This window comes from Lissotriton vulgaris, chromosome 8 (assembly GCF_964263255.1).
Source record: "Lissotriton vulgaris chromosome 8, aLisVul1.2, whole genome shotgun sequence".
Classification (NCBI taxonomy): Eukaryota; Metazoa; Chordata; class Amphibia; order Caudata; family Salamandridae; genus Lissotriton; species Lissotriton vulgaris.
In genome coordinates, this window is record NC_141696.1 from 483,780,304 (window position 1) to 483,794,942 (window position 14,639).

At 43.6% G+C, this 14,639-nt stretch overlaps 1 protein-coding gene across 2 annotated transcripts in view; it reads right to left on the minus strand.

The window, feature by feature from the left end:
* The window catches only part of GCC2 (GRIP and coiled-coil domain containing 2), a 402,205-nt gene that overhangs the window by 364,793 nt on the left and 22,773 nt on the right, over window positions 1-14,639 (minus strand). For both annotated transcript variants that reach the window (XM_086934291.1, XM_086934290.1), the window contains exon 2: window positions 1,512-1,568. Coding sequence is in view for 1 of the 2 variants with exons in the window: in XM_086934290.1 (XP_086790416.1) it covers window positions 1,512-1,568 (57 nt within the window). In the remaining variant the exon portion in view is untranslated. The remainder of the gene's footprint in view (window positions 1-1,511; window positions 1,569-14,639) is intronic.

The following is a 14,639-nucleotide window of genomic DNA, read 5'->3' on the forward strand; positions in this document are numbered from 1 at the left end:
TTCACTCCTGGGATCGGTGCTCAGGGGCTAAAATATGGCCCCCAAGCACTAATCAAATTGAGTCCAGTTGGCACCAATTGGTTTTGCTTTCAATCAGTGGTATGTCATTGTACTGCCCTGATTAGAAAAAATATATAACCTCTGAATGAGGGGGAAAGCTTCTGATCACACCTCAACATCTTTTAAAATGAAAAACCTTCCAGTGCCAGCATCAGAAGGAGTTTCTGTTTAGTATTATGGACAAAGTGTTCACGTCCACCGCACTACAGAGGTTATGAGGCCGACATGAATTTTGCATCCACCACATTAAAGAGGTTAAAAGGTACAGTCTACCGACTGAGGAAAGACACTCTTCAATAGTTACTGTCCCGTTGATTGCCCCACATGTGGAGAAGTGTGGCTCAATGATTAGAGCGGCAGACCCTGATGCAGAGGTCTAGCCCGGGACCAGGGTTCAATTCACCGCCTCGGCGGGTCTTGGGCTCAAAAATTCCATGGACCTGATAATTCTCGCCTCGGTGCCTATTCCAATCATGGGTCCCACTCTGCAACTCTGGGCAATAGCTTGCTTAATCTCCACAACGGCCCCCACAACGCTAAGGATGCCTGGCCTCCACCTTGGGGGTGCCCAGGAGTGGACGCCTCACAGGGAAGGCCAGGATGGGTTCCACAGAGGTATTCGTACAAGCGCCTTGAGACCCTTGCGGGTGAGTAGTGCGCTATACAAGTATCAATTTACATTTTACTCTTGTGCGAATAAGAGGGTTTTATGTGAGTTTCCTGAAGGAACGCTATAACACTGTCAAGTAGCTATAACTAGTCGTATTTTCTTTGGATTGTTTAAGGCCCCTTATAGTCTATTATATTATTCTCAGCTTTTTCATTAATTAAGAGGTAAGATAACCAATTTTGGTTAAGTCATAATCTATATTTATAACTAGTAATTCTGCAATAATTAAGCAAAAAGCACAAATTATTATTACACGGGTGCCTGTTCAGACCACAGCCGCGTTGACATCGTATTCTTACTCTGGTGTAGCAGAATTAGGGCATTCAAGGAAACATTACTCGGGTTGGCGTTCTGGGATTTCTGTTTGAGAATCACAAAACAATGATATGCGTTGTTCTGCATGAAACAAAACCTTCCTTACGCATTTGGAGTGGAAACATATCTGCAAGGGTTGTACCAATAAACTTCCTTTTCATAAAGTTTAGTAGGTTACATTACAAGGCAAATTAATCATTAGAACGTGTACGTGTACATACTATAAAAGTAGGAAAAACACCCCTGTCTCTGGAGAGCGTCATAACATGGGGCCTAAAGTTAAACTGAAGTCCTCGCTTTTCTTATCAACTGTGTCTATTTCAGCTCAAGCAAAACCTTTACTTTTCTTCCAAAAGTAGAACATCTGGACATCTTAAAAGTTATGCCAGACAAACTGGGCCTTTCCCAATAAAACAACAGTGACCTTTGAAACATAAGCAAACAAAGTATATTTGATTTACTTTACCTTTGACTTCCCCGTTCCTGGTGTGGCCGGGGAAGCAACGCCGTCCTGACCAGCATCCTGGAGTAAAAGAAAAAGTACAAGTCATACTACGAAGTGGCTCACCAAGAGCTTCACAAGTTCAGTCACAAGCACTGGCAAAGCCAATAGTTATTTTTTAAGTGACATTGCTTCTTTACTTATTGGCGAGTTTCAGTGTGTGATTGTGTGAATAGATCAATATGAAAATATGTCAAGGGCAGGATGAATGAGTGAGTGGTTATTTCAGAGAATGCATGGATGATGAACGAACGGGTGGGCGAGTGCATGGATGGATGGTCCAATCAAACGGGCCTCACACAACAGTGTTGCTATGTTCTAAAAATGCCAAGACAGCAATAATGCCAGTAGAAGCAATATGAAAGAGCTTAACATGCTAAGAATGTCTACAATAAACAAATACCCCGATAATGCCAGTGCAAACATTGCACCAAGGGTGGACACCAATGAGCCAAAGAAGCCCACAAGGTGACAAGAATTACCACCATTAAGTCTGTTCGGATTTGACCCACCAATCAATAATCCTTAGTCCATGTTCAGATTTACACACTCAATAATCTGGAATGAATGTATAGATTTGCACAATCACTTGGAAGGCTCAGCCGCCTGGCTGCGTTTGCACCATTGCTCATTAATGGTTTGTAAATGGCCAGATTTTCACCATACAATACAACCACAAAAACAAATAAAATGAAACACAAAACAAAAAAGCGTTACTTTTGTGCTGTTGTGTTGTATCTTGCGCTTTTGTTATCGTGATGGCATGCTGTCACTATAGGGGCACCTTGCTGTGTTGAATGCTGTTTATGTGCAGTTTTTTATTTTTAATTCTCTTTTTATTGAACAAAACCAATGATACCATGGCGAGACACAGAGAAGCACAATAGTGAGAGAAGACAAAAAAAAAAGGCTCGCAGGCAAAGGCATACATCTAATGATGGCAACAAAGCCCCTTAAACAGTGAGCTGATCAACATGAAGGGCATGGTTCTGCAGATCAATTGAAGAAGATTGTATGAAAGAGGGTACCTTCACCACCGCAGCCCCTGAGGCACCCTGGGTCCGGGCGCCTTCCCATCTTGACCAGTGTTCGCGCTGATAGGTATGTTCTGTGTAGGGTTTTGAGTTGTACAAGATGCAGGCGCATTGGGATGGCAACTTCCCTAGGGGATGAGAGGGCCACCTGCCAGTTGTCATTGTCGAGATATCCTAAGTCAGTCTCCCAAAGTTGCCAGAGGCGCACCAAAGGGTTGGGCTTGTTCATCAATTTGCGATAGGTAAGGGAGACCGCTTTATGAGGCAGCGGGTCAGTAAGGAGGCAATCTTCCAGCGGGGAGGCCTCGGGCAATGCCCCATCGCCAGTGATGGCGGAGGTAAGCGTGTGCCAAATTTGAAGGTAGCGCACCGTTTCCGATTCCGCCAGCTGGTACTCCTTTTGGAGAGCAGTGAAAGGAACCATATCCTTGCGTTTCCGAAGGTTCCCCAACGAGGAAATACCGATAAGGTCCCACTTATCAAAGCCGGGGCACCTGCCCAACCTACCCAATTGTTCAGCTTCTCACAGGGGGGTGACTCATGTGAGTTTCTTGCACCACCCTAGTTTTGCGATTGCGTGGTGCAAAAGTGTCACTGTTTGAGCTGTGGGACCAGTGAGGTGCTGCCGGCCTGGGTTAGAGTACAAGGCCCGCTGATAGCCACCTCTTGCCATTAGTCTCCGGTCTGTGCGGAAGGCCGGCTTGGACTGCGGGGTGAAGACCCACTGATTGACCACAGCTAGTTGGGCAGCCCAGTAGTACTGCTTCAGGTCAGGGAGCGCGATCCCGCCACTGTACCATCCTCTATTCAGTTTGTGTATGGCTATACGTGGGCTCTTCCCATCCCACAAAAGAGTCCTGACCTCGCTCTCCACGCTTGCAAAATAGGCATCCGGTACCCTGTGGGGGATGTTTTGTAACACATAGAGGGAAAGGGCCAGCATCTTGTACAGCGCCGCTCTGCCAAGCAACGTGAGGGGTAGCGACCACCAATGAGAGACGTCGTTCCGAAGCCTGGCCAGTGGGGCTCGAAGATTGGAATCATAAAACCGAACCGGGCATGGGGAGATATAGAGGCCTAGATAGCGGAACCTGTCAGATGCGACGATGATCTTGGTATCTTTCGGCAGCCATGGAGTAGGGGTTTGTGCGCAGTTTTATGTTGTGATGTGTTGTTTTCTTGCACTGGGTTGCTGTGTTACTGGTGTTAGTTTGCACTGTAGATTAGTTGGCAGGTTGTGCTGGGGGGTTTGAATCACTGTGTTGAATTGTGTTATATGCTTTTGTTGTGCTGCCGCATTGTCTTGTTGGTGTCTTGTTGGTGTTTTTAATAGTTTTTTCGGGGTGTTGCCTTACCAATGTGCTGTGTTCCAATTCTGTAGTTGTGTCATTGTGTTATATTCCTGTGTTGTTCAGTTATGCTATTCTGCTGCTGTGTTGTGTTCCTGCACCCATCCGCCTAAACATGCTGGTCCCATAGTGTCACTATCTCAAACACTTTCATGCTTTGGTGTCAGAGCACATTTGCCCCAAATACTCCAATATATACAACCAGAAACTGCTAACTGAAAATGGTTTGTTATGCAGCCTATATTTATGTAACTAAACTGCTATTCTGGCTCAATCTGTTAGTCACTAACAGACGATACTGGGATAAAGATTATTTAGTTAAGGCATTTGGGGCGGAGAGCAATGTGTTTTCAGAAAGGGTCAGGGTACAAGAAGGTAAGTGATCTCAAGTGGTTAATGCACTTACTGCACAGATCTGTACGCAATGTGTTTGAATCAACATAAAAATAACTTAGTGAGTAAAAGTCCCTGCTGCAGAACACTGCATATGACTTGCAGATTACAGGTCTATGAGCCATATGTATTAAGCCTTTTTCCCCATTTGCAAATGGGCAGATTCTCAGAATCTGCCCGTTTGCGAATGGGAAAAAGCCTTTTGGGATGTATCATCCCAAAAGGCCATCGCAAAATAGAGAATTGCAAAATTTGCGATTCTCTATTTTGCGAATGCAATTAAGTAATTGCAAATTGCGATTCCTTAAATGCAATTCTGGAAGCACCAGAAATTTGCTATTTGGCCTTAAGGAATTGCAAATTACCACCAACTTCAAGTTGGTGGTAATTTGCGATTTTCTTTAAAAAAGCACTTATCTAAAACAAAATGTTTTTTAAAGTGCCATATGTTGCACATACATGCATGCATGTATGTGCGCAAAATCTTCACACATGCATATTTCAGGGGTGCAACAGGGTGTCCTTTTGGTACCCTTGCAACCTTGAAATTGCATTCTCAATTTGCGATCCTCTAATTGGTAATCGCAAATTGAGAATGTCTTCCTATTCATTCCTATGGGTCTCCTAGCCCATAGGAATGAATGGGAAGGTATTCCTTATTTGCGAATCTCAATTTGCGACTCGCAAGTAAGGAATATGTAGGATTTGCAACATTTTGAGCAAATCCTACATACATTGCATTTTGCGATTCTCTAATTGCGATTTGCTAAGAATCGCAATTTGAGAATCGTAAAACTCTTTTTTGATACATATGGCCCTATATCCTCGTATGATTCTCATTGGGTTAAATATGTGCTGCATGGATCCTTACGCAAGTTATACATTCCAATCTGAGTCCAATAAGCCAATGAGTTGTGTACCTGCTGCTAAAATCACCATGTAACAGGGAAGGGATGCGTTAGATTTCCATTAGATCTGCAGTCAAACTTTCACACTCCTGTGTAACACCAATGTTGGAGTTGCAATAAAAAAGGTGTACTGTATGCTATATCAAAGGCCATCTATTTTGGTTAACCTGTGACGTCTTCCTTATCTTGATAGGCGGCAGGCAAAGGTGTGGCTGCCTCCTGAAATGCTCTTTCACTTTGACACCTACCCATAACCATGTTCCAAGCGACAAAACAAATTAACCACTGTCCTTGCATGTGGAGTAGGGTGCCCATGAACAGTAGGGTGTTAGTTTTCAATCCCAATCCTCCCTAAAGGCAACAGTTTGACACAAACGTGCTGGTGGCGCTGCAGCATTTGCAGTTATTTTCCTTTGCACTGAAGGTCTTCTTTTCACGTTAAAGATTGGAGCAAAGGACAATAACAGCAGCTGCTGCTGCTGCAGATCCCACAGAAAGAAAGTTAACTAGTTCATGATGGTTCCTCCAGGCATGATGGGGATATTAAACTCCTTACTTTCTGTACCATTCCTAAACCCACATCGTGGTTTCAATGAGACGCCCACACTCCACAACAGATAGCTTGGTCATTTTTAGCTAGGCCTTACCCACTTTCACCATTGTCCTTGACAAGTTTTGTTTCACAACTCTTCAAGAAATGGTCCCTTAATGGCATAGATTTGCTGCCAGTGATAACAAGTCTGAGTAGAACTGTCCAATTTACCCTGTCGTTCAGTGTTATATTTGCCAGGTGCTATCTTTCAAGAAAATATGCTTTTTGTATTTTTGATAAAAAGGTTTTCCACACAATAGAAACACTGTATAATAAGACCTGGAAAAACATACAAGTGAACGTATCTAATTAACTAGATAGACTTCAAGTAGGCTTTTATTTATCACTCGGTTAAGTTGTTCCTAGTTGGCAGGTAAGGAGGTCGTTCTTTGTAAGATGGCTGCTAAATGTAAAGACTTCAATAGGCAATGAGCTTTGAACACCTCTTCACTGTTCCTATTGTGTACCCTTGCTTACATCAAATTCTCTCTCAGTGCTCGCCCCTTTCTACTTCTATGTAGACTTAGACAAGTAAAGAGGCAAAATGCCAATAGTCATGATGGCTGGATCTCAAACATTGAATCGCTGTTCTATGGGCGGATCCAAAATGCGAATTACACTTCCAAAACTTAAGGATGTTGACCCATTTACCCTCTCGATGTGTTGTTTCATCTTTGTTATATGAGCTCTGCTAGACAGCTAAAGAGGCCAACTACAACTTACCACAAAATTACTTTTAGTGGCCTAATAAGTCACATTCTTTTCTGGCAAAAATACATGTTCAATGAAACAAACAAAAATAGAAGACTCTACTCAATAACTAAAAAGGGCTACAATGAATTTCATGACAAGATCGGAGGCTAGCATTATGCCTAACACTTACATTGCCAGCTCCTTGCATCAATAAAACCTTCAGTTTGTTTTCCGATTGGTCATTTTTCATAAAGAAAAGACAATAAGTGCAGGTGCACTCAATGTTTCCATTAACAATGCTGTTTAATGATTGCAATCAGCAGCTGACTAGTGACCAGAAAGCTTTTTGCAAAGCATCAGACGAAGTGCTGAACCCCTTGTACAGCGACTTCAATAACTGAATTTGTTTGCAGATTTTTTATTAAGGATTGTTTACAAGCTCACATTAATTGATTAAGTGGCAAGTGTGGCAAAAACATTAATGCAGAAAAAACAGCGGCATCACAAATCTTCCAGAGGACCTCAATATAATAAATAATTGGAGGATCTGGATCTTTCTGTAGTGATCATCATCCCACAGGACTCTCACTTACTGTGCAGAAAGGAAATATCAATAGATGGACAGCAGAGATCTGTCTCTGGGACTGAACTAAGACAATATGAAGACTGAGACGCTATATTTGACAAAAACAATTGCACTCCCTTCTGCTTTATGAGACCCAGGCCACAATTACAAACTCTGTTGTAGGCAGAAGTTCAGGAAACTGTGCAGCTTCAGGGCTAGGGTCCTACACTGAGGTTGGGGGATCGTTATAATAGACGGAGCCAAGTCAAAGGCGTCCATGGTCATGAAACATTCTCAAATCTAGATGTGCCCAGATGACCCTAGGCAATGATAGCATATAATCCCTGAACATAGGCGTGGAATTTATTTTGCCTGCATTGTGGATGCCCACTTAGATGGCAATTTATTTTTCATCTCCTTTTGAGGTCTTGCCTACACAGCATATGCTCTTTAAGGCATTTTGTTTAATATTCAGTGGGCTTACAACTCGCCCACAGCATACCGTTAGCTGTTTTCGTTGTCACTCACTTGCAGTCTTTTGATTGCTTAGCTCCTGTAGACTTCCAAATAATGCAAACCAGTTCATATTTCAACTTTAGGTGTTGCCGGCTCTGATTAGGAGTGAGGCAAACAGAAGAACTTGACAGTTAATAAGGCGTCATTTGCCTCCCGAGGACTAGTTTATAGATGCCAATTTTCAAATGAATAGGTGTTGTAGCTCTCTACCGGACCCAGGTGTTACACAGCATTCGATTAGTAGGACAAAAGCGCTTATCTCATGGGACACAGAGCGTCACATCACGAAGAGTGAGCTTTGCCAAAGTCTACGATTGAAGTGAAGAACTAGTGGGGACAACCTTTCAAAAAAGATTCTTAAAAATGACAATATTCCCATGACTGGGGACCAGTCTTGAAATAGTCACAGTTGCTGACGTGCTGGATCTTTCTCTTCATTTCTTCTGCAGTTGTGCATACATTCTCTCTGAAAAACCGTGGTCGGTCTTAAGCAAAATTTCTGCAACAGCTCAATGAAAAAACTTTAATATAGAGGCTTATTTCTATTAAGCCTTAATAAACTGATTTTGAGTGGGTTTCCCTTTTTAAAGTTTATCACAGTGGAAAATATATTCAGTTGAAAAAAGTTCAAAGATAGTACTCCCATGTGGATATTTGCATTTTTCCTCATGCCACGTGGGGGGGGTCTTTAGTTTACTTACGATATGAGTGTGCCACAGAGGGCTGTTGATGTTGGGCTGAGGGTGCCACTGCTTACAGCATGCTTTGACCCTACCCGGGATGCTGCCAGATGCTGCCTACCACAAACTGCTGGCATCCTTATTGGAGGTCTGGTATCTACAGGGGTCACCTGTCTGCAGTGGCGCTCTGCCTACCTGTGGGTACTTTTGCAAAAGAGCACTTCTTCCTCTCTGCTGCCTCTTACCCAAGGGTCTTGCTGCCTGCCTATTCAGATGGAGAAGCTCTACCTGCCTGTGGTTTCCACTGGATACCTCAGGGGTCATATGTCTGTCTCAAGATGATAGCTGTTGCCATCTAGGGATGAAGTTGCATGTCTGATGGTACTGACATCTAACTCAAAATGTGCGATGCTATCTGACCGTCAATGAGGAGAGACCTTTGCCTATGTGTGGCGTGTCCCTATCTCTCAATTGTTGGTGCCCCATCTTATTGCTTTTCTAGAGGTACATGCTACCTGTGCCCCCACGGATACTGTTGTCTTCACCTCAGAATTCTGTCCGACTGTTGAATACACGGTGTACCTGTGGGGTGCTAGTTTCCGGACTCAGTGTGCCCTCCACTTCCTGTTGGAAGGGTGCTGTGTAACTGTAAGCAGCTGCACCATTTTGATTGCTTGGCATTTTCTGGTAAGCCGTGTGATTTTTCATCCTATACACTTGAAAATCTATGGTTCTGCTGCGGAGCTCCAAGTTTTGATTACATTTCTCCAGCTCAGCACCACTCCGTGTTGGGAAGGAGGCGCAGAGAAAGTTTAGGGTGTAAGCCACCATCTCTAAATCCACTCTCTGAATCCAAGCTATGGGAGACAGGCGATTGGTAGCAATCAATTCTAGTTGAGGGGCACAGGCATTTTTACCTTTCATGAAGCGTTTTCAGGGGGTCATTAGGCAGTAAACTGGCAGAATTTCATGTGACTACTCTTGTTTAATCGGGTGCACTAGTCCAACAATACTGGTGCCCTCTAACTGGAGAGGAATTATGCTGTTTTAGGCAAATCTTTGAGGTACCAAGGGCGAGCAGTCAAGGCAGACTCCAGGAGATGGAGGGGCTAAAAACTCAGATTCAGTATAATATTTTCCGAAAAGGAGAACGACCTCATAAACATGTAACACACAACAGTTAAAACGAAGAAATACACAAAAATCCTCAAGTTACACTAATCATTATTGGTCCTGAGCACTAGCTTTCTGTGAAAACTGCATAAAAACCTTTGCTTGTGAGACAAAATGTTATGCAAAAGAAACCGTAGATATATTCAAAGATTTGAAAAGTTTCTCTTTCAACTCATCGGAAAAGATCCTGGTCACACTGCACGCTAAAAAACTCTAGTCCACCATTTCTCAAGATGATGCCATCTGGGCGACAACTCTAGGAGGAAATAAACACCTTGTCTGGACCAGGTATCTAATAAATTCACTTCGGATTTCGCTGACATTCTCTGAAGAACTGTTTTATATTCCACGCACAGTTGGATTTGTAAATCAAAGGCAAAGCCATGGGTTGTTCTTTTGCTCTGGAGGTGGGCATTTTATTCATGTCAGATTAAGTTGAACATTGGGGGTATGTAAACAATCCACAGAAAGCCAACATCACTATGTGAAGGAGCTATAAAAAGACAGTAGCATCTTGTATGTCCCCATTGCCTGTAAGTCTGAGTTGCTGTCTGGAATGCTGAGAGTGATGATGTAATAGAATGTTAGTGTGCGGTGTGGAGTGGAAGCTAGGCCAAAAGACAGTTGGAGGGATAATGGAGCCCTGACTGGACCAATCTGTTGTTGATGTGACCTAGGGGCCTAACATGAATAAAGAACGTAGCTCCTACCTGTGTAGAAACAGATCCTGTATGAAGAACCTGCCCTCTGACTTCGAAATTCTGGCAACGAGTTAAGGACCGGAGTGAAAATGCAGAAAGACTCTGGTGGCAGTTGGGAGCCATTTCTAGCAGGAGAGGAAGCCTAAGATGAGGAGGAATTGGAAAATAGCACTGTGACTCTGGAGGACTAGTTTGGGGTGACCCACCCACAAATCCACAAGTGAATAGGGCCAGCTTAAGCTGCAGAGGAGGAGGAGCCAATTGAGGAGGCTGGGTAAGGTCTGCCAATGGCAAGGAACCAGCTCAGGGGATTAACACCTGAAGCTGATGTGTCCCAGTATATAGTCCTGCGTTTAACGAGAAAATGATGTGGAGTCAGTGGGAAGAGGTATAGCTATTGAATGGCCCACAGAGCTTCAGGCAGTAATACATTCAATGGTGATAGTGACATAAGAAGCAACATTGGTAAGCGTGCAGTATCAATTCTCAATGAAAGCCACTATGACACAGGCTAGTACATGCTGTTGGGCACGGTTGATGTTTGCGCATTGCGACAGTAGTCCATCACTCCATTTGAATTAAAGTGTATGAGTTGACTCCTACATCATTCAGTTAATTTAAGAAGGACAGTGCTGTGTATAAGAGTGCTGGTTAAAGACATTCTGCATATTTTCTGGCACCCAGCATGAGTAACCAGAAAAAATGGCGAGGCTTCTGTTAGCGTTGTGGTTAAAGCGATGGAGAGAGGGATTGTGACAATACAGAGCACAACTTAAATGGGACTTTTCTCTCTGGCGCAAGTCAGATGGCACTGGTAGAAGAGGGTCTGGTGTTTGAGGGCAAAGCAGCGCAAATTGCTTTTGAGAGAACCGTACCATTGTCTTAGATTCCAGACCTGGGTATCGAAGTGGAGGCGCTGGATTTGGAGACTTGGATCTCACGAAGAAGGATAGTTAAGTTGATCTTTGATCGGGACAGCTCTGAAGACATTACCAAGACTTCCTGTGACTATTTCCAAGGACACTAATTATAGAAATGAGACTGTGTTGTTCGAGGGTGTACTGTGTTCTGAGGCCATGGGAAGTGGCCAAATTTTAAAGCCCTTGTCCAACATTCAGTAAATTAATCAGCTGGATTATTTAGAATTCATTGAGCACATGAAATTTAATGTGCTTCTGTTAAGAAACACACCTTGTTTCCCCACTGCGAGTTTCATTAGATTTGGAAAAAGTTTGGTTGGTGATTTTTGTGCATTGGTGGGAGTCATGAACTTATTATTGGTGATGTATGTGTCCAGTTAGCAAGATTATGAATAAGTTAGAATTTGGCTGTTTGGGGATTGCAGTTTAGGTTAAAGGTAGTGGTGTGCTGAATGCTCAGTATTGCAAGAAAAGTTGGAAAGTTTAAAGTACCCACCTGTTTTGGGGGTAGTGCTGCATTTAACTTTGACTCTACATAGCGTCTCTTTGCGTTATGGGGTGCGCATGTAATGGTTGTGCGTGTCCAAGTGCCCTGGCTCAGAGAAGAATAGTGCCCCATAGCAAAAGATACAAGTTAAGTACACTTGTGCATTTGTTGGTGCGAATTGAGGAAAGAGCTCTACCCTGTAGCTACAGGTTTTAAGGGGAGCCCCACAGTATGCGAAGTTGGGGAAGGGTAGTACCCTGCAGTGAGGAGTTGTATGTGGAAGTACCCCAAGGTATGATAAGGTGGTGAAAAGCTGTAACCTGTCATGAGAAGTTGCACTGTAGAATAACCTGTGGTGTGCCAATTAGGGGAAGTGTAGTACCCAGTCATGAGAAGTGTTATGGGGAGCACCCAATGAGTGCTATGAGGAAGGAGAGTACAATGTGGTAAGTGGTTGCAAGGTGGAGTAACCTGTTGAGTGAAATTGTGCAGAAGTGTAATACGTTGTCACCGTGCAGAGGGTGACAGCCACAGGTTTTACCTGAGTCGTAATACTGTACAAATTAGAACATTTGAGAGTGTAAGGTGCAGGAGGCAGAGTAGGTTTGTGATTGTTTTGTGGTGCGTTTTATTCAGTTTGTGTACATAGAGCTGGTCATTGTTGTGTTTGAGTGGCAGTGTTTGATGTAGCTCTAGTGCATTGTAGGCGAGTACATCTTTACCTGCTGACATGTCTGGTACTGTATTGCTGGACTATTCTAGTGTTTGATTATTTTAGTTTGTCAATAATTATTTAGCATGCATCTACTGAAGGCTGTCATCATTGTGTTCGGAAACTAGTGCAGGTTCTAGATGGCACTATACTGGGAGCAGATTAAGTGCTTTCTTTAGCCTGGCACTTGGTCATGTTGGTTTGGCCAGGTCGTGTGAGTAGGTGTGGGATATGTTGGAATGCTGGGTAGCACTTTTGGGTGTGATACAGAGTGTGGTGCTTGTGGGGATGCGTTTGTTGCTTCTGGAAGAAGAAGAAGGTGTGAGAGAGAGCTAGTTGTGCTTTGTAGTTTAGTAGAGTGAGGTGACTGTCTGGGGACATTGTGCACGAGCTTTGTCTTGATGGCTGGTTTTGTGTAGGAGTCTAATCAAGGATAGTTTAGGCTAATGTGATGTGATTTACGGTTAAACTTTCCATTAGTGGTTTCTTTTGAGCTCTGAATGGACTTTAAGACTTAGGAATGACCAGGGAATCCGAAGAAAGACCGTGGGTTCTGTGCCCTGGCTGTCACGTGACTGAGTATCTGTGATAACAAGTCCTACATGAACAAATACTGTGAGGCATCATTGTGACTGTGCAGACATGTGGTAGTAGGCCTCATCTCCGAGGAGGTGGCGAGACTCAAGTCTTGGATTGTTGCACAAAGTGTGTCACATGTTGTCATTTCTATGTTTGACAATTGGTGACATGTCTTTTAACTGCTATTTGTTGACTTTGTGTGTTTGCATGTGTATTAGAAAGTTGAACAGGTTGCTGTTGGGTGAATGTGTAAGGTAGACATGTTGCAAACTGGGTGATTGTGACCGACTGTCTCTGTACTTTATATTTAAGGGAACTGCAATTATTTGTTCTGTAGTTAGTAAGAAAGGGAGGTGAACAGTATCCTGTGTCCCCCCCATTTCCTGTATGCTAAAGCGGTTGTCTGGAATGCTGAGCTTCAATGATGTAACAGACATTTGGTGTGTTGTGGAGTGGCAGCTAAGAGGGAGGACAATTGGAAGGAGAACGGAGCTCTGACAGGAGCTACATACTGTTGGAATAACCTCAGGTTATAAAATGAAATAAAGACCTTACCTTCTACCCGAGTAGCTACAGACTCTTGTATGAAGACCCAACCCCCTGACTTCAACAATGACACTAGTTGTTTATAGACTGGACTACTAATCATAAAAAATACTCCAATTGATCACCTAGTGGTCCGTGGTGCTAGTTAGCTAGTTGTGCCCGAGGTAGGGGACGAAAGAAGGTGGGGGGGAGAAAACTCTTGTGAAAGGTTGTACCTAACCCAACCATGAATGTGGGGGTGGGCTCAACCACAGTGTTGGGAGCTCTTTAGATGGACAAAAGACCAAAGGGTTTAAAGATAAAATATCTCAGGCAGATCCCCGGTTTCCCTTTATTCTTGGGTCTGTCTGAATAAATAACAATATCTAAAAAACGGGTCTTGTTGGAGTATTATGGTCCTAGGACCCTGGTGTCGACAGGTTTCCGTCCTTAGTAGCCGTAAAGGTCCTGGACTTTCTTCAGGGCAAAATGATAACCCCCCTATGTGAGGTAACTTAAAGGATGGGAGGTCCCTATCCTCTCAGTGATACAAGGGCAGAGTAGTTGCTCCTCGTGGTATGTAATATGTTAGTGTGTGTCATCTGCCAGAATCCATCTAATTCAGGGAAGTTGGCCGCTTCACACAGGACCGGAATGATAATGTGGGTGGTCTTCAGTTTGAACATTCACCCAGCATCTCAACCTATTCAGGTTCCGGTCTTTGGCAGATGACACACTAACATATTACATATTACATGCACCTGTTCCGGTTATGGGCAGTAGGCCATCCACAGAAGAGGGATACTGTTATTATCAGAAGTGTGGGAAGGGTAGTAGTAATTTTGTCAATTACCAGGCACCCTGGAACTTGCACTCACAAAAATGGGAGAAAAATACATGACTTTAAACAAAGCACATTGCCAACTGTTCTGCATCAGGTGAGGAACAAACTGAAATACCCCTCAATTTTTTCGGCCCAAGATGTCTCCAACGACTTGGTGAAATGATGGCACCCCTTCCCAACCACCGGGATTTACAGGAGACGACACAGTCTAAGGAGGCGTTCCAGTCCATCCCCACCACTCAGTCACCAGACAGTGATCCAAACGCGGTAAGCAAGACATCCGCAGCATAAAGGGGCAATTCGAAACCACCCTGACACCATGCAAAGACTAAGCTAAAGGCAGCACAAAAGGGGGTGGTGATGGACAGAGCATCCGAATCAATCAAACACTCACACCCAGTCAAAAGATCTGGGTTTAATC